The sequence below is a fragment of the Hipposideros armiger genome, unplaced genomic scaffold (genome assembly GCF_001890085.2).
Source record: "Hipposideros armiger isolate ML-2016 unplaced genomic scaffold, ASM189008v1 scaffold_138, whole genome shotgun sequence".
Classification (NCBI taxonomy): Eukaryota; Metazoa; Chordata; class Mammalia; order Chiroptera; family Hipposideridae; genus Hipposideros; species Hipposideros armiger.
In genome coordinates this window covers 1,162,881-1,183,198 of record NW_017731488.1, presented here as the reverse complement: position 1 = coordinate 1,183,198, position 20,318 = coordinate 1,162,881, and the positions used below count along the sequence as shown (strand labels likewise).

The 20,318-nt window shown below is 54.0% G+C and overlaps 1 protein-coding gene across 2 annotated transcripts in view; it reads left to right on the top strand.

The window, feature by feature from the left end:
* Positions 1 to 20,318, top strand: part of RUNX3 (RUNX family transcription factor 3) — a 60,930-nt gene that overhangs the window by 18,408 nt on the left and 22,204 nt on the right. For both annotated transcript variants that reach the window (XM_019650063.1, XM_019650064.1), the window contains exons 2-3: positions 15,112 to 15,392; positions 17,245 to 17,401. In XM_019650063.1, coding sequence (XP_019505608.1) covers positions 15,112 to 15,392; positions 17,245 to 17,401 — 438 coding nt within the window. The remainder of the gene's footprint in view (positions 1 to 15,111; positions 15,393 to 17,244; positions 17,402 to 20,318) is intronic.

Here is a 20,318-nt window from a genome sequence, read left to right as displayed (position 1 = left end):
AAAAAAACCCTGCCCTCCTGGGGTTGACATTCTATGTGGGAAAGAGACAATTCATAAGTAAAGGTATAATTTATCAGGCAGTGATAAACGTGCTGAAGAAATATAAATCAGGGAAGAGGGGTGTACTCACTTCCTATTGTTGCTATAACTAATTACCAAGCCTAAAACAGCACACTTTATTATCTTACAGTTCTGGGCGTCAGAAGTCCTAAGTGAGTCTCTCGGGGCTAAGATCAATGTGTCGACCTGGCTGGGTTTCTTCCTGAAGGCTCAAGGAGAATCCATTTCCCCACCTTATCCAGTCCCTAAAAGCCACCCACTTCCCTTGGTTGGTGACCTCTTCCTCTGTCTTCACAGCCAGCAACATTGGGCCAAGAGCTTCTCATGCTACATCTCCGGCTCTCCCATCACATCTCCCTCTGACTACTCTCTGCCGCCTCTTCCACTTATAAGGACCTTCATGATATATTGGGCCCACCCAGATAATCCAGGATAATCTCCCCATCTCAAAGTCCTTAACCTTCATCATAGCTGCAAAGTCCCATTTACCATGCAAGGTGACACAGACACAGGTTTCAGGGATTGGGATGTGGGTGTCTTTGGGAAGCATTATTCTGCCTACCACTGGGGCTCAGAGAAGATGTCTCACAGGGGGTGCAGGGTCCTGAATGAGCCATGCAGACAGATTGGGAAGGGCTCTCCAGGCAGAGGGAGCAGGATGTGCAAAGGCCCTGCAATGAGGGGTATGATTGGTGTGTCGAGGACCAGCGAGGAGGCCAGTGTGGCTGGAGTGGGATGAGGGAAGGGAATGTAGATGGAGATGAGGACCGAGAGATGGAAGGGGAGCTGGTCATGCAGAACCCCATTGGGCTGATTGGAAGGGGAGAATCGGTGATGCCCCTCCCAACTCCCGGGCCTCAACTGTCCCCCACCCCCACTCCCAGTACTAACCTGTTCTGCTGACACCCACCACTCCAAGAGTGTTTACATCGAAGACCAAATTGTTCTCAGAAGTATTGCAAGATACTTGCAAAGGAGAGGGTTTCCCTGCAAAATGAGGGATTCAGGTTAGATGTTTAAAAGAACTTGCTGTGTGCTAACAGGAAACTGTCGGTTACCAACCATAAGATCGGTAACACATGGCAGACTAGGTCTTGAAAAAAGTTCAAGGGGGCCAGTACACCAGGGACCTCACATTCTGGGACCAGCCAAGCTCCTGAGATGACCTGAGATGGTCCTGACCTTGGACTCCCCTTGGCCACTGGCTATCCTGCGATCTCAGGAAGCCATATCCCCTCCCCAGACCTGTTTCTCCAACACAAAGGGAGTTGGACTCAAGGATCTTCAAGGTCCTCCCAGCGTTGACCAGCTGTGCTTCCCACACTCTGAAACTCTCTGATCCAGGGATCTTATATTCTAGACAAAAACCTCATAACTATGTGACCTTAGGCAGGTTGCTTAACCCCTCTGAGACTCAATTTCCCCACCTGTAAGTAGGGATGGTCAGAGAACCACCTCCTAGGGTGGAGTGAGGATGAGAGGAGTTAAGGTGCAGAAAGTGCTCAGAGCTGTTCCTGGCGCGCAGTGTGTGCTCAATAAACGTGAGCTCTGACGTCAAAGGTCCTACCATTCTCAGAGCCTGGAGTCCGTGACCCTGTCTCCAGGAGCCGGACATTTGCCGGCTGTATGATTCCAAGTCTCCAGACCACCCTCCCCACTGCTAACATGCCCCCGACACCCTGGCCTCCACCACGTGCTGGGTGGCAGGCCTACCCCACAACCACATGAAAAGCCATTCCCCCAGGGTGTCCCCACACCTGGGAAAACCGGCAGCCTGCCCAGCGCTGGCCCCGCCCAGTGGCTGGAACACCGGGCAAGATCAATGAAGCCCCGCTGGGCTCCTAGTGCTGCCACCTTGTTCCAATCAGGGCTGGGCGCCTTCCGCTACAGACCCCCTCCCAGCCCCTCCCAGGCCCTGCCCAGCAACCCACGTTTCCAGCCCCGTGGCCCCTGAGGAACGGTGCCTATGGCCTGACTCCACTTTGGCTGCAGCCTGCCTGGACTTGGGCAGTTGAAGAACATGCCGGACGATGGGGTGGCCCGAGGTATGGTCCTGGCATCTGGGCACCAAGTAATGCTGTAAGCGCCCGGCCACCTCTAGCCTCAGTTTCCTCAGCTGCCAGTGGGCTACTTAAATCCTCCCCATTTGGTTCTAGAGGCCATTGTGGGAGAAGCAAAAGAGATAAAAGGGAAAGCAAAGTTTCAGAAATGGTGGCCATGCCTGGTGCAGAGGAGGGGACAGAAAGCAGGTGGGAGAAACCGGTTCCCATTGTCATGCTCTCCCACCATCTCCCCTCTCCCTTCCTCTACCCAGGTCCTTCTCAATCTTCAGGGCTTGGCTCAGATATCACCTCCTCCGAGAGACCTTCACCGACTGCCCTATCTTAAAGTATTAGGGACCACCCCCTCGCCCCATCCACCCACCCACCCAGTCACTCTATCCTTTTGACTAGTCCATTTTCTTCACCATCCAAAGACACTATCAAATATTGGCATGTTTATTTATTTGCTTCCCTGTCTATCTTTTGCCTTCCCTACTGAAATCAAAGCTTCACAGAGCTTCATGGCTGTCTTGTCCACAACTGTAACTCCGGCACCTAAAATAATCCCTGGTGCATAGTAGGTGCTCAATGAATGTTCGTTGACTGAATGAATCTAGTGCCTCCTTCCCCATCTGTTTCTTATTTCTCCTTTTCCGTTCCATCCCAGAGCCTCCCCCATCAAGTGCAGGGCTCTGTGAGGACAGGGATGTTTTCCCCGTGCTCCTGGGGTGGGGCCAGGCCTCTGTGAGCTAAGGACCTTCGGATCATCAAACTTCCCCCTTGATTTGACTGAGGCTCAGAGATGGGTCAGTAAGACCTAATCTGGGTCTGAGCACATTCTATGATCCCCTTCTGGAAGCCTGCTCAGGGGCAGCCAGAGACGCACATGTGGTAAACATCACATTCTTGCTGGTGACAAAGTCATGCCAACAGCAAATGACAAAGAGTGCTCAGTGTCTGAGCCTGTGGCCTAGACAAGCCAGGCAGGGATTTATGAGCCTGCTCTAGCGTCTATTCGGCTCTGCCCACATCCTCAGCACCTCCCCAAGGGCCACAGGCCTGGTAGGCGAGGAGGGGACACAGCTCATTGCATAGCGCTGGCGTCACTCTGGGAGTAGATCTCCCTAGCTGCCTCCCCCAACCCCAGCCGTCCACCCTGGCTGGCTGTTGGTCCCTGGGAGTCATCTGTGGACCCTGGGTCATAGCTCTGTCTTGCTTCCATGGTGTCTATGCTCCCAACGGGCCAGGCAGGCAGCACAGGCTACCTAGGTTCAAAGCTCAACTCTGACATTCCCCTGCGGTGTGAACTAAGGCAAGATACCAGACTTTCTGTGCCTCAGTTTTCCTAGTGTTATAATGGGGGTAATAATAAGGGTACCTAACACACAAGGTGGATGCAAGGATTAAATGAAATAATATGTGTAAAGTGTAGAGAGCATCAGTTATTATAATTGAGGGGTCTAGCTCCTGGGATGAGGCTGCTGCAGGCAGCAGGGCACAATTTCAGCATCAATAGATCCTGGTTCAAATCCCAGCTCTGCCCCTTCCTGGCTGGGTCCAGGAGATTTACTCAGTGAACGTCAGCTCCTCGCCTATAAAGGAAGCCCAATGACATGTACCCGGGAGGCTTTGGTAAGATTTAAGAAGCTTGGTAGGGAGCGTGCTCAGAAGGGGCTGGGTACCCAGAAACGCTTCGTATCGGGGGTTGCCATGATGAGGATAGCTTCAAGGGCCACCAGATGATTCAGCTGAGAGCGAGCTGCTGGACAGGGCAACCTGGTTGAAAAAGTGATTTGGCCAAGAATAAGCGCTCCCCAACATTGGTGCACCTCAGGCCGTTCTGCAACTCTATGCAAATGTGAGCATTTTTGTCCTTTTTTTTTTTTCAGAGGTTTGGGGGAGGGGGGACTTTTTCTATTTTTTCTATTTTGTTTTTCTTTTAAAATGTTTTATTGTAAAATATAGTAACAGAGAATATATAAATATAAATACTATTTAGAGACAAATAATAAAACAGATATTCATACACCCACCACCTGGCTTTAAAAACTCTCATCGATTGGACCTTTGGGCTCTGACCAGCGTCCCCTCGCCAATCACATCCTTCCTTCTCCCTCCCCCTGCCACGGTGGGACAGGAGAACCCCCCTCCTGGTCTTCATATGAACCATTCTCTTGCTTGTCTGTATGCTTTTTGCTTTTAATGTCATTTTCTATTTATAAGAGCAGAAAATTTGGGATAAACTGAAAGGAAGCAATAAGGAATGTGAGCTTTTAAGCTACCAAAGGAGTTTACATGGCAGGGAGAGCATGAGGAAACTGAGGCTTGGGGAGGCCCAAGGTCACACAGCCAGAAGGTGAAGATGCCAGGGTGGGAGCTCAGAGCTAGTATGTGCTGAATTGCACACTGTCAGGTCATAAATGGAGTTTTGGTTGCACTCCCTCATTTGTTCATGAAATGTTTACTGTGCACCAACCATGGGCTGGACACCAGTATCTGATCCATCCTTCAGCCCCATCTAACACTGAATGCCATCTGCAATATCCTGGTCTCTACTTGAATACTTCCCATGACAGAGAGCTCTCCACCGCTAGACGGATGTGTCTCATTCTCTCTCTAGCTGACTCTCAATGCTTCTTTTCCTTGTATGGAGCCCGATACCCATTGGCCCTAGTTCCATCCCCAGTGTCCATGTGGTCCCCTGCCACCCAGGATCTCTTCACAGATCTGAAAGCGGGGTTCTCAGCCCCCTGGCCTGTTCTTCTCCAGGACAGTCCCCAGTTGCTTTAACAGCTCATCATGTGACATGGTTTCAATACTATTCCCCATGCTGAGGTCCCTGGGGGTGTCACATGGGTCCTAACAGAGGACTTCAGGCTGACTCACCCTCTAGGGGTGGTCGAGCTGTGGCGGATGCTGTTTCAAAGCTCCCACTGCATGCCAGCAGCCCCTTAACACCCCCTCTGAGCAACAGTTAGTACCCCCACTTTACAGATGAAGCGGCTGAGGCTCAGGGAGGCCACATGTCATGCCCAGAGCCTCTCAGCCTGACCCTGACCCTAGAGTTTTGGTCTCTCAGGCTGATGCTCTGCCCTCTAGCCCGGGATACCTCTGGGAAACCCTTCTGTTACAGCCACAGTTCTCTGGGCCAGGTGGACAGGCTCGCCTCACCATCACGGAACGTTTGGTTGGAGGGAGAAAGGTTAAAAGTGAGATGCTAAGGAAGTGTCTGGAAACCTGAGGCTGGCAAACCACCTAGAAAGTCAAGGCACCTGAATTAAGGAGAAGCAGAACTTCCATGGCCAGGTTCCCCCCTTCCCGGGGTTGACCTGGTTTACAGATCCAAGCTCTGAGCCCTGATTCCACACCTGCCTCAAAGTTTGTGCGTAGATCCGTCCACAGGATGGTCTGTGTCTACACAACCCTATACGGAGGCCTAGCTGCATCTACGCTGAGTCCACATGTGTTGACACAGATAGCTGTATCCCATTATAAGTGTCTTTGCACACACATGCATGTAACTATTTACATGTGTGGCTGCATCATAACAGTGGTGGCCTCCATGAAGACTTGTCCACAAAGATGTGTGTGTGAGTTGCCAGTGAGTGTATGTGTGAGAGAGTGTGCCATGACCATGTGTGCTGTTGAGTGTGCCCACGAGAAGAGGGGTGTGTGTGTGTGTGTGTGTGTGTGTGTGTGTGTGTGCGCGTGCGCGCGCGCGTGCACACCGTGTGCCTAGGGCCTAGTGGAGTCTTTCCCATCCTGGCTTCCCTGAGCACTGTCTCTCACCTGCCCCTCAGATCTTAGAGCTGATTCATTCTCCTCATTTTCTAGCCAAATGATAACCTGTGGAAAAGGGGCCTTTATTACGGAAACAGTGACACAGGAAACTGAGGCTTAGAGAGGCCTAACTGTGAGTGAGAAAAAAAGTTGCCATCATTGGGCACTTTATTTCCTAAAGATGGTCTTTAGCTCCTACCAAGGACCCTTAGCTGTGGCTTCCAGACCCGGACACTTAGGGTGCCTGACAGGCCAAGGTGGGCTGGGGCACGGGAGGGGGAGGACAAGACCAAGGCTGGGGCCTCCACAGGCTTTTGCAGAGAAGAGATGGGCTGGCAGGCAGTCCCTCAGAGTCAGGTCCAACTGTCAGTAAGCATCCTATCCTGTGTGACCTTGAGCAAGTCCTTGACCTTTCCTGGGCCTCAGTTTCCTCAGACTTTTCATGAATTAACATGGAATTCCAGAACATTGAAGACGGCCAGTCCTCCTGGGGATCAAGTGTGGGCCAATGCACTTATCTCCCTGATGGGGTATCTGAGGCCCCGAGAGGAAAGGGACTTTCCCAGGGTCACCCAGCAAGGCATAAGGCGATGGCTCCCCTGGAGCCAGCAGCCAGGTCCATTAGCCCTCAGGTCATGACCAGGTTATAGGTCATCTTCAGGCTCCATTCAGCCCCAACTCTCTAGGATTCATGGGTGATTGGGGTTTGTTTGAGCTTATCAAGGTACAAGGCACAACTGCTTCCCCAACCAATGAGGGTGGCAGAGGAAAGCTGGAGCATGAATGAGTGGTGGAAGTCACAAAGAAGGACTTCCAGATGTGTTTAGAATGGAGAGCAGGGGGTGGGGGCGTGGGCAGGGCTCCTGCATCCCGGGCCAGACTGAAGGGAATGACCCACATAGCCAGAGTTAATAAATTTACAAGTGGAACAAACAACTATAAAATTGGGACACACACCACCCCCCAGCCCTAAGGATCCAGGCCCAGGCCCACTGTTGTACAGCCTGGTACTCAGTGCTCCATTAGTCAGTGACTATCTGTGACCGTGAGCACCTTCGCTTCTCTGGCCTCAGTTATCCCTTCTGTTATTTGGGAATAAAAAAGCCTGACCACATGCATCACTATCCCTCGGGGAATGGTGAAGATGAGATACTGCAGAATGTGGCGTGGTTAAGACATTTACTTTGCAGTCAGAAGGACCTCATTCCAAATCTAGGCTTCCTTGCCACACGGAAGCTTCTCTGAGCCTCAGTTTCCATAGCTGCCCAATTCACAAGGTAGTTTCGAAGTTCATCTCCGATAATGGAAGCAAAGCAAGTGCTCAAAACACACTACTCTGCAGGCCTGGGCACGTGGTCGGGGCTGGGAGACATGTGGCAATTGGCTGATGGGAGAACTTGTGGGCAAGACGGGTTATATAATTTGGGGGGCCCAATGCAAAATGAAAATGCAGGCCCCTTGTTCAAAGAGTATGAAGAAATTCAAGAAAGTGACGGCAGAGCATTTAACCCTTCTGAAAGCAGGGCCCTGAACAACTACACAGGTCCCAGGCCAGGAAGCTTGCCCTGCCTGTGGGACATCTGGGATGGCTCAAGCCCAGTTCAGGTGAAGGGGCTGAGGCCCTTCCCCTATAACTTCCACTACTGCACTGAGGGCTATCCCCCTCTCCCTGGGGCTGCAGCTGGGATCGTGACCGCTGGGCCCTGCCACTCTCGGTGGCCATCAGAGGCAGCATAAAAGACCAACTGTTCTCCACCTCGTTATGGCCCGTTTTTATCTCATGCCATGCATACAGCACATAGTTGATTTCTTTCCGCAAAGGGCTGTGCTTTTTTTCTTTTCCAAGGGCGATGCTGGAAAGCCATGTGGCTTTTATTGCTGGCAGGAATGTCTGAGGCGTTCCTTCACCACCACATGAAATGGAGCCGTAATCTTCATCTGCGTAAGGCCAAAGCCCCTGGTCTCCTCCAAGCCATCGGCCTCTGAGATTAATTAAGGCTTCACAAGGACTGACAGTCATTAAGACCTTTTTGGGGAGGTGGAAAATCCCTAATGGGACTGGCTGGGCCCGGGAGCCACTGGGTGGGCGGTAGGGCGAGGAGAGCCTGCCATGAAGAGGAAGGCACCCTGGACCAGAGTCAGTGGGAGGTCGCAGGACAGGGTTCCAGACTCTGCCCCTGGCCTAGCCTGCAACCTCATGTGTGACCCTTCCCCTCCCTGGGCCTCGGATCTTCAATTTGATAAATGGGAGATTTGGATATGGTATCTCAGGTCTTTTGTGCAGCCTCTGACATTATAAAATTCTGAATCCTGCTTCCAGTTCTCCTGCCAGGATTCTAATTCTATTCCATGACTGTAACTTCAAGCATCTGATTTTGGTCCATGAGACCAGAGCGTGGTGGTCAGGAACGTGGGTTCTGGGGCCAGGCTGCCTGGTTGGAATCCTAGCTCTGCACTTTCCCAGCTGTGTGACCTTGGGCAAATTACTTAGCCTCTCTGTCTTCAATTTTCTCACCTGCAAAACAGGGGTGATAACTGTACCTCCCCCATAAGAATACTGTGAGGCATAAATGAGTATAAAGTGTGGGATGAGGCCTGGCATGCCATAAGGGCTTACCTGCTGTCAGTAAAGATTAATATATATCCAGATTCTAGTCCCCTGGTTCCAATCCTGTTCCAAATATTGGTTTCTGACTGGCTCCTAGTCTTGCTACCTTATTAAGGTTTGGAGGCGTTTTGAATCTGGATATCCTTCTGCCTTTCCTCTACCATAGGGAATGCGAGAGATGACAGCCACTTAGAGGAGCCCTTTCTCTCCCTGACTGCCAGAGCTGAAGCCCATCCTGAAGCTGGGGAAAGGGCAAACCTTCCCATAGCCCTCTGGCTCCAAGCTGCCCAGGTCTGTCTCACACTCCCTGCCTCCCCCCTAAAAGAATCCTCTGATTTGATGACTGCCAGCAGGTAGTTCTACACACACACACACACACACACACACACACACACACACACACTGCTGTGGATGGAGAGTTTCAAGCACTGTGACCAGCCAGTAGAGCAGAGATGGAGCCCAGATCAAATCATGTTGAAAGAGCGCCCTCAGGTTCTGAGGCCCAGAGCAGGGAAGCTCACGCTTCTCTGAGCCTCAATTTCCCCATCTGTAAAGTGGAAAGAATAAAGTCTCTACCCTGCTGAAGCACCATGAGGGTCAGCGATAATTGGGGTAAAACTCCCAGCACACGGCAGGAGTCCAACAAGTTAGGGCAATTATTAGTCATAGACCAGAGGGCTCTACCAGAATTATTTCCGTATTTTATACATGACAAAAGTGAGAAGCAGGGAAGGTGGCAGGAATACCAGACCCAGTGGTGGGAGCCAAAACCAGAACCCACTTCCTTGGCTATGGATGGGGCTTGCCTCCCCTCCCTGCACCAGGCTCCCACTGAGACCTCTCTCCCTTCCTTTGCTCCCTCTGTCTCTTTCTCATTCCCCAAGCTGGGTGCCCTCTCACAAGGGACCTGAACCTTCAGTGGGGTGGGAGGCTGCAGGAAGACCTGGCTAACTTGCATTTCCCCCTCAAGAGATGGGCACTGAGGGGTCACATCTGGCCATGAGGTGGCACCCTCAGGACCGTCCTGTGGGTCCTGGCTGTGGCTGCGTGCCTGCAGAGTCCAGCAGGATGGGTAGGGGTCTGTGCAGGCAGGAGTCAGGACTCCCCGCGTTGGGTCATGCCATGCTGCCCCCTGGCCTTGCCAAGCTCAGTTTGAAACTCGCTTCTTCCTTGTTGATTCAGGTCACATCTCTCCCCCTTCCTGGGCCTCAGTGTTTCTGTAAACTGGGGACTACAGTTGAATCTACCCCCTCGCAGGTGGCCCTGAGGCTGAAAGAGAGCACCAGGTGGGAAGGCCTCAGCAGATGACCTCTGCAGCCCCCTTCCTGCCTCCCGACCCGGCTTTAAAGAGTCTGCTGATTTCCAAGTCCATGGCTATTTAACAGACCTTACTGCCTCTAGGTCTACCACCATCATTTATTGAGCACGTTCAATATCCATATTCCTGGCTCTTCCCATTGCTTTATTCAACCAAGGGATGGGGGGATGTGTGTAACCAAATTTTGAGTCAGACGGGGCTTTTAACCTGGCTCTGGTTCTCCTTACCCCAGAAAACCTTGGCAACATTCCTCTTCATTTAAATGGGCGTAACACCTACCACATACAATTGCTGTGAGGATGGGATGATGCACTTAAAGCCCAAACACAGTGCCTGGACACGGTAATACCTCCGCAAATGTGATCATCACTGTTCTTCCCATTCTGCCCGTCAGCGGACCAAGGCTCAGAGAGGTGCAAAAGTTGCACAGCCAGTCAATGGCAGAGCCAATAGCTGTGTCCTAACCACAGCACTCTCCCAAGCTCCCCCTCCCTCTCCTAGAAGTCTAGCCCTTTCCAAAAAAAAGCCTCTGTAATCTGAGAAGCACACTTATCTGCCTGCATATTCTGGAACCTTCCAGAAGCTGCCCAGGAAGGATGGTCCAGAGCTGGATTCTCTGGGATGAGAGCCCCCAATCCTTCAGGCAACAACCCCTCAAATATAACAGTTTTCATGACCCTTTCTCACTAACTTGTCTTATCATATATATTACATGTAATATATAATTTATAATTATATATTTATCTGAAACCAGGATGTAGGCAAGTCTTGGTTTAATTAGCAGTATTTTCTTTGTTTTTCTTTCACATAGAACAATTAATAGCATTTTAGAGCCAGTGAAACACAAGGCCCCTCCCCTCCTAGATGGAGTCTTTAATCCTCCAGATTGTGTAATGGAGCAATTAGAACGATGTCTATTCACAGAAGAGGAAACTGAGGCTCAGTGAGGGACAGCAATGTCCCACTTTGAGTTCCAGGGCACCAGGCAGGAGGATGACATGTATCCGTCCAGAGTGGGGGTGTGGCGGCCAGACTAGAAGAAATCACTAGCTTCTCGAAGACAGTCCTCTGTGCTAGTCACTGGACTGGAGCTCCCATGAGACTTGGGATACAGGGAACAGATGCCTCCTGGGGAGGTGATAGGGAGAATGTGGTTGACAGTGTTGGCTGAGGCCAGTTCCTACTTAGGAAAGTGTGGGGGGAGGGGAGGAGGGAGGCAGTGGTTTTCCAAAGTGAGGGTCTGAGAACCTAAGGAAGGTGAGTTGTCAAGACCCACAGGCAGCTCTGTGATGGTTGCTGGAAACCCTCCTGCAAGCTGCCTCCACCTACAGCCAGGACACAGACAGTCCTTAACTTCCTCCAGGCAGCTCCTAGGTGAACCAAGAGGGACGGGACCACCATGAACTAGGCTCTGAGTCCTGGCAAGCTTTGAACATGAGAATTGGATACTTTACAGTCTGAAATGTATGTGGCCCAGAGAGGGGAGGGGACTTGCCAAAGGCCACCTGATAAAGAATGATCAGGCCTTATTTTTACAGTATAACAACAGTGACAGCTCACATGGGTGGAGCACCCCCTATGTGCCAGGACTGCACTAAGCACTTTACACATGATTCTATGAAGAGGCCACTATTATTACCCCTACTTTACAGATGACACAGATGAGGCTCAAAGAGGCTTTAAGCGATTTGCCCTAGATGACAGTAGGTGTTAGAAGAAAAAATTCAGGCCGTAGAACTGCAGACTTAAGCTCCTTCCACACCCAGTGGATCTCTTAGAAGGTTTTCCAGGATATATATGTCCATTATCTGGCACACTTGGGGGATCTTCGACCCTCCTCTGATACGGGGACTTTCCAGGAACCAGACCTGCCCTTGGAAGCTTTCTGGCCAGCACCTAACTACCAGAAAAGCATGTACGGCAAACTCCTACACAACCTCCAGCGGCAGTAGGAGGGCACCCTGACACAGGGTCATGCTAACGCCATGGATCCTCTCCCAGGGTTCAAGGACAATGGCGGAAGAACTGGTCCCCAGAACTCCAGCTCTGCAAGCCCCAGGCTGGGTCTCTGTTTACCTAGCTCTGGGCCAAAGTAGGCCCACCCTGCTGCAGACAGCTTGGGGTGCTCTTAGGTAGGAGCCATTTGAGAGAAAGCAGGATGTTTGTCCATCGGTTTAGTGGAACAGGGAGAGAAGATGGCTGACTATACAAGATGGGGAAGGGAGGGGGTATCCGCGTGTCCCAGGTAGGGGAATGGGAACTATCCAACTGTCCTTCCAAACGGCAGAGAGAGAGAGAGAGAGAGAGAGAGAGAGAGAGAGAGAGAGAGAGAGAGAGAGAGAGAGATGACGCTAGGACTGTTGGTCCGGGTTGGGGAAATAGGTCGGTCATACGAATAGGTCGAAATTGGGACCGTTCTTCTGTGCATCCTCCTCATCCCCTGTCTCCCAGAACAGGACAGGAAAGGACTGTGCATTTCTGTCAGGGAGAACGTTCTGCGGGTAGGAGGCCGCAGAGACCCTCGAGTGCCCGAGATGCGAATGCAGAAAGCGTTAGGTGTCAAAGCGTCAGTGTCCATCGGGGGCGGGGCGGGCAGCCTTCGGTCTGACACAAAGCCATTGGTTTGTTCAAGACGTGGCCGCACAGATGGTGAGGAATAGGACAGGACGTCTGTCCAGAAAGGGCAGTTCTTAGGAGGTGACCCGCCGCGCCTGGACACGGGGACCGCAGCTGGTGCACGAGTGTGCGCAGGGCCTGGCGGAGCAACTCCGCTGCTGGCAGAGTGCAGGCGCCAACTAGTGGCGGCTCCCAGAACTGCTCCGGCCCCCGCGGCCTCGGCGACCTCCGGCTGGGGACCCAAGCGCCAACAACCAGGGTGCCCTGGTTCCTGCGCCCACCTTCAGCGGGCGCCCTCCCGGGAGCTGGAGCCGCACCGGGACCGATGCCAGGTGCTGAGACCCACAGAAGTCCTATTCTCAGGAAACCCGTTTGCAAACCTGCCGTCGGTTGAGAGGCAGAAATCAGGCGGAGGGACAAGTAAGGGCACGGGTGCAAACCGAAACCACTAGAGGAATCGAATTTACAAACCCCATATGCAGCAGGTCCTGGCCCCACAGCTGCACGCGTCGCCCGCCCTCCCTGGCCCCTGGCCCTACCTTGGCTACGACGCGGTGGGAAACTCCCAGAGATCGGATGCACCAAGGCCCGGGTCCCTCGCTTTCTTCTGGTTCTGCTACTAATGCCAGCGCTCCCGAGAGCGCGCGGGCCTTGGCATCTGCGATCTGCAACTCCGAGATGTAGGCTCTATAAAAAGGTCCGTCCGGTAAGGGGCCTTTGCCGTCCAGGCTTTCGAAATGGCCTGAGGAGCTGACCCGAGGCTCCGAGGGGGGTAGGGACCAGCTCTCCAAGTGGTCGAGTTTGGGCCTGAGTCCGTCTGCTCTGTAGCGCACACGGGGCTTGATTTCGTTTGGCGACGAGGAAATGGCGCGCACTGGGCTGGGGTCAGATCCAGGGCGGGATCTTGAGGCCACCATCGGATCCTATGCTTCTTTGCTCCCGAGGCATGAAATTCGTCCTTTTGCACCTGTCGAGGGACGGGAACAACGAATATCCAGTCCAATCTCCAAAACGGCGGGGAAACTCGGCACGCATTCGTTCCCCCAGACTCCAGGGAGCGCTTCTGGGGTGATAATCCAGAGTGACTGGAGCTTGATCTGTCCAGCTCTCCCCGCTGTAGCTTGTCCCTAGGCCCGCTCTCCTGGCTTAGGAGGCGGGAGAAACAGGGTTTGTTTGCCGTGAAGCCCCGGGAGTGGCTGGGCCGCGCGGCTGGGAGCGGGATCGAGGACCCAGGGCCAGCGAGCAGACAGTGCCTCCGCAGAACTGTCTAAGTCCCTGCGGCGCGGCCGGAGCGCACCGCCGGGGAAGACGTGGGCTTGGACCCGCCGAGGCCGGTTTGCATCCACGTGGAGGAAGGAAATTCCCTCTTTGGGAAGCCAGGGCCCTTAGCTTTGCGTCCATTCCCGCGTTCTCCGCACAGTTTTCTTCTCTTCCACGATGCAGGACTGTGGTTACAAGTGCGGGGAGGGAAATCAGAGGAAAACACTCGCGTTTTTCAGGCCCCATTGTGTTTTTCAAAGAGCCACAGGCTGCCACAACGAAGAACGACGCAGGAAGGCCTGCGCGACCCTGACAGTTGTTTTGAGGGGAAAGTGGAGAGGAACCGGGTTAGTCTCCCCCAAGCCGGATGCGGGCCCGTAGGGAACACCTTTCTCTCTGTCCCCGGGGCCGCCGAAACCGGGACCAAAGCCGCGCAGGGCTGGGAGCTGCAGAGGCCGCTGGTGCGCGCGTTATCTCATGCGGTGGAAGCTCTTGGGTCAAAATAATTTGCGGGCAGGGCGGGGTGGTGAAAAGCCTCTTTTGGGCAGCTTCCCAAGAGATGTCACCCGCCTGTGGCCCCGGCGCCCTGACGGCCCCCAGCCGAGGGTGCAGGCAGCATAGGCCCAAAGCAGCTGAAGCTGGGGAGGCCCGACCGAAGGCAGCGGGGAAGGGGGAGAAAAGGGGAGGCGCGGCCAGGGAGACGGCGGCAAATGAGCCTGTAGGGCTTGGACGTTTTAAACACATTTTTAGCCTCGGCCCCAGCTCCTCAGAACTCTCAAGGAGTCCTGGGCTGTTGCGAGGACGCCCGACCCCGGGCGTCCTCCGCGAGGCGGGGCCTTCCGCCCCTCCGGGTGGGGAGGCCTTCGGCGGTCCCCGGTCCTCCCCCCGCGAGCGCTGCCGAGGTGCCCGTGATGGGGGCGCGGATTGGCTGCGCGACGCGTCGCTCGGGCCGGCCCCGCCCTCGCGGGCCCCCGGGTACTAACCCCGCGCGGGCGGCCACGGCGCCGCCACTTGATTCTCGAGGATTTGTTCTGAGGCTGCGGCCGCGTAGTCGGTGCGGCGGCCACGAGCTGGCTGCGGGGGCGGGAGGCGGAGGTGGCACAGTCCGCGCGGGCCCCGCCGGGGCCGAAGCAGCCCGGACCGCCGCGAGGGGCGGCCGCACAAGGGCCTCTTGCCCAGGATGCGGGAATAACGTGCAGGCTGCTCGCGGTCGTCGGGGCGGCGAGTCCTCCCTGCGGCCAGGCTCCGGCGGAGCGTCCCCCGGCGCCGCCCCCTGCGCCCTGAGGCCCCGACCCGGCCGCTTCTGCTTTCCCGCTTCTCGCGGCAGCGGCGGCCGAGGAGGCGCCCGCGCCGGCCACCCCCGGGGGAGCCGCGCCGCCGCCGCCCGCCCGGCGCCCTGACGGCCGCTGTTATGCGTATTCCTGTAGACCCGAGCACCAGCCGCCGCTTCACACCTCCCTCCACGGCCTTCCCCTGCGGCGGCGGCGGCGGCGGCGGCGGCGGTGGCAAGATGGGCGAGAACAGCGGCGCGCTGAGCGCGCAGGCGGCCGTGGGGCCCGGCGGGCGCACCCGGCCCGAGGTGCGCTCGATGGTGGATGTGCTGGCGGACCACGCGGGCGAGCTGGTGCGCACCGACAGCCCCAACTTCCTCTGCTCTGTGCTGCCCTCGCATTGGCGCTGCAACAAGACGCTCCCCATCGCCTTCAAGGTGAGTAAGGGGCCCGGGGTGGGAGGACACCGGCCCTGGGGCTCCGGGCCCCTCAGCTGCAGGAGCCAGGGCCGGGGGAACGGAGGAGAGGGGACGTGCCCGCGACTCTGCAGCGAGAGCCAGGCACCTGGGCCACCGGCCCTTGGAGTCTCACTCCGCACTCCGCCTGGAGACTTCGGAGTTCCCTCTTGGGTGCACCCCGCACGGGTGACTTTTAGGAGGTTTGCCCCCTCCACCTTCGGGGAGCCCTGCAGGAAAACGTTGATGCGGAAACGGGCGGATGGGGCTTCGCTTCCCTCCAACCTGGATCCTCGGACAAAGCCCTAAGGGCAAGGGGGGGAAGAGGAGCCCTGGGACGAGGGCGAAGACCCCCGAGGTGGGCGCGGAGGGTGGATGGGGCCTACCCTCCGCTGCCCGCGCCCCTGCCACCCCGCTTCACAAACACTTCCTGCTCACACCCTGGCTTCTGAAATTTTACACCGGGCAACTCTGGGCCGGGATGGGGGTCACTGTACCCTAAATGGTTGTGGCCGGGATCCCAAATGTCAGGCAGAGATTGGGGGCGCTGCCACCCCTGACAGCCCCCAGTCATTCAGAGGACCTTTTTCTCTTAGCCAGGGAGTAGGCGACTGTTTCATTTTCATTATTTTAAGGGGGCAGCGAGATGAAACGAAAACGCCTTGGTTTTCCCCTAAACCTCTTACAGCTGCCGTGAGAAAGGGCAGGGCAGGAAGGGCCAGCGACTGGGGGTGGCGGTGCCCGAGGTGGCTGGAAACAGCGGCTCCTGGCAGCTGAGGCCGTCCTTGCTCCCATTAAGACGACTCCAAATTGGAAAAAAGGATGAGTGGCTCTTTGAGGTCTCCCGGGTGACATCTTAAAATACCAGTGGGGAAAATCTCCCGAGGAGGAGGGGGATGGGGAGGCCCGTGTGACTTTAATCCTCAAAACGGAGGTTTTACTGTCACTTGGAGCTTAAAAGGAATCTTTGAAATTAAAAGAAGACAGGATGTTGACAGGAAATCTGGCCTTTTTAATCAGACCCCAAACATTTTCTCCTTGAAATTTTTACCATCTGGATCCCTAGTCCCTGCACGCGGTGGCCACGTTTAAATGGCTGTGACTGCGTTTGCAGTCTGATTCCTTTTCAAAAGGCATCTGCCTCTCCATGCTCCTTGGGGTGGGGGGCGGGGGAGACCATATTAAGGGGGCATCTGCACACCCATCCTGCAATTCCCAGCAGGTGCATCTTCGTGCTATCCAAACCCTTCTTTCACTTTAAAGGGGTTTTATGTACAAACCTTTTCAAAACACCAGTTTGTTTTGCATTTTGCGTTTTCGCTGCATAACGAATTCAAGCTCTGCAGAGGCTCATAAACTGGGCCTGGGCCATATTTCAGGACCAAATTTCATACCCCAAACGGCTCTTGCATTAATTGAGTGTGGGGAGCAGTCCGTTATTCTTGGTGTTGATATTATTTTTACTTAGAGACTTGGTTGCTGGGAGCGTGTTGATTCCTCTTTTGCTCAAGCGAAGGGGAGAGGGGAACTGCACCCTACATCACAGTGACTGAGCTCATTCACAGCTCTCACTTAGATTTAATTGAATTGAAATGATAATTTTGCAAGACAGGGCTTAACCAGCTGAACTAGGATTTGGGTATAGGAGGTAGGGATCTTGTTTTTGTTATACTTGGGGGAAGTTTTCTATTGTTATTAGGTCTCTTCTCCACCCAGCATTTGAGAAATCCGCAGTGCGCCTGAAACCCAGGGGAGCTGCCAGCCCTGGCCTCTCCCCGCTTGCCCCTGCCTCCCCCTACCTTTCTAAGCTGTCCCCCTGACCCCATGCCCTCAGGTGGTGGCGCTGGGGGATGTGCCAGATGGAACGGTGGTGACTGTGATGGCTGGCAACGATGAGAACTACTCTGCTGAACTGCGCAATGCCTCTGCCGTCATGAAGAACCAGGTGGCCAGGTTCAACGACCTTCGCTTCGTGGGCCGCAGTGGGCGAGGTGAGCCTAAGGGAGACCGCGGGAGACCGCATCGGCAATGGCAAAAGCTGGGGGTTGGGAAGGAAGTTAAGAGTGAAGCCTTGGGGTCTTCATAGGAGCCCCAGAAACAGGTCTCCCTGCTCAGCTGTCTGAAACAGCGGTTTGGAACCCCGTAGCATACTACAGACCCTTTTAAAGATGTGAGGAAAATTAGGGTCTCTTGCCAGAAAAAAACCCACAATTTTCTTCCTGTTTCTGGGGTTTACTAACTCCTGAAACCTGGCATGTCTCTCTTTTCCCTGATTAAGTGCCCTGGTCTCACAAAATATGCTGGGGAAAGATTAACAAGCTCAAAAAAGGGCCTTTGGGCAGGCGGTTTAGAGGGCAAATCCTTGGTCTGTGCGACCCAAGCACCCCAGCCACTCTCCCCACTGAGGCAGAATCTCCCCCACACTTTGAGGCTGCCTCTCCGCAGCTGTGGTCTCCTAAAGCCACAGTTTCCCCAGCCCTTCAGGTGGTTTAGAAAAGAAACAAATGCAGTACAGGATGCTGAATATTGGAAAGCAAGGCTTGAAGGCTGCCATCGCCCACTCCAGAATCAAGGCTCATTTGCCACCCTACCTATCTGATCGATCACAGGCAGTATGAAGGAAAGCAGGACCAGACACCGCCTTGGTGCTGCCAGGGGCTATTGAGTAGAAGGAACTGTTGGGACCTGAAACCCATCATCACTTCTGGGTGGAGAAGCCCTAGAAACCCTGCCCCGGAGAAATGGAGAAATGAGGGCTCGCTGGCCCTTTAAGACCAGCCTGCTGAAAATTGGGGAGTGCCCTTCCCAAGCACCAGCCTGCCCCTCCAGCTTTGTTAAGAAAGTAAGCTGGGTTCCCCCTGCTCCCAGTCTCCACGGAGGCCGAGGCAGAATTGTACTTTTCATCACCAATAAACAAGACCTTTTCAAGATTTTAGTTCCCTGTGAGCCGCCAGCCCTGCTCGGAAATGGGCATCTGGGCACCATTTTTTCCCTCTCCAACCTTGGTTCAATGTATACATACAAATGTCAAACATATTTTGACTTTTCAGCATTAATTAAAACCAGGGCATTATTTGCATGTAATAACTGTTTACTTGTTACTTTTTATGAAACTGAAATAGTTTACATTCTTTCAAACATTTCCTGTTCCTGTTGGCTCCCTTCCCCATGCACAGATTTCTTTCAAACGTTGCCCTTAACTGGTTGCAGGTTGATGGATGGAAAATGTTTGCTTTTATGAATTAAGCTTTCATTGCTGCTCCTAATTAGTCTCCAAGCCCCTTTTGTCATCCCCAATCTCTCAAGCCTTTTGCAACTTAACCCCAGCCCCAGCCCTTAGTGGAGAGTTGCCACTGGTCCGTGGTGGCTGGCTTGGATGCAGCTCTGCTGGAGCGGTGGCCTGGTCTGCCAGCCCAGGTGGCAGAGACTGTGAGGGAGGCCCACTATAGCTGCAGCCTCTTGGGAGGCAGGTAGAGGTCTGTCTTGGGAGCCCAGCATGGCATCAGGAATGTGGCACTGTACCCCCTCTCCTGGGAGGTGAGATGTAGAAAGGGAAGAGATAATGATCCTCTGAATTAAGAGATCTTGTCTGGCCATCCTGCTGCTAATGGTTTCCTCCTGGCATTTATGCCCACAGACCTGCACCCACCTGGCAAGGCCTGCAGGGAGGGAGATGGGTTTCCAAAGCCCCGGTGAGCAACATGCTCTTAGAACAGGCACGGCAGAGGCTGGACTGTGGCTCTGGGAGACGCAGGAGGCTGACTTTATAAACCATTCTCACAGCCATTCTCTCACCAGTCTCAGTGGTCCTTGGAGGCAGGAAGAGGCCTGAGTGGGAGTTCCGATGCCTGTGGAACTAGAAAAGACTTTCAGACCCTGGAGGCTAGTGGTATTAAACATCCTGGGCTCTAAAACCAGCCGACCTGGATTTCAGTCCCAGCTCCACCAGTGACTTGATGGATGCCATCAGGCAAATGGCTTAACCTCTCTGTGCCTCAGTTGCCTCATCTGTAAAATGGGGATAATAATGGTACCTACCTCATGGGATTTTGTGAGGGTTAAGGAACTTGGTACTGAGAGCTGGATACATGTTAGAGATTTTGCTACTTCGAATGCCTGGGACTGGAGGAGACCTTTGAAGTCCCTTTGAGTGGTGTCAGTCACTGATTCTGATTCTGATTCTGGTGGTTACGCGGGGGTGGGGGAAACCCAGAAGGTGTGAATTGTTGAGTGGGAGAAGTGGAGGCGGGTGGCAGCGGGGAAGGAGCGTGCAGGGGTCCTGTGGCAAGCAGCGCATCTACTCTGCCCATCCTCGCCATTGGGAAATTCCCTCGGAGAGAACAAATCAGTGATTGACACAGACAGTTTGGGCCACTTCAGGAGTTGGGAGAGGTTGAGGTTCGGGACCCAAAGCCTTTCTCTGGCTCTCTGACTTCTGCCAGGACTAAGAAGCCAGATGGAAACTTCTGCTTGTTTCCTGGCTTTTTTATTCCTTGATTCTGTCCTAATTCCAAGATAGCTTTCCATGAAAGACACACACGCCACCACTGCAGAGCTCTCATGATAAGTCTGAAGGTGTGAACCGAGGAAGGAAGGGAAGGAAACCAAGTCACTGTTGTCTCCTGCAGTGATTAGGGCCGAGGCCCCTGCCCTGCCAGACAAAGCACCCCCTTCTTAACCGTGTTTGGTAACAACTCACCCTTTACCGTCCCACAATGAAATAAATGCATAGGTAATATAGGTAGGCGTACCTACTTATGAGCAGTTTCAGAATCCATATAATTCCACAGCTATAGTGGGAAAAAAGCGGGGGAGTAATTTATAATAAAACATCGATTTGAATATGTAAACAATGGGAGAGACCACACTGACAATGGACAGATGCTTGCGCCTCTGGCAGAAGCCCCG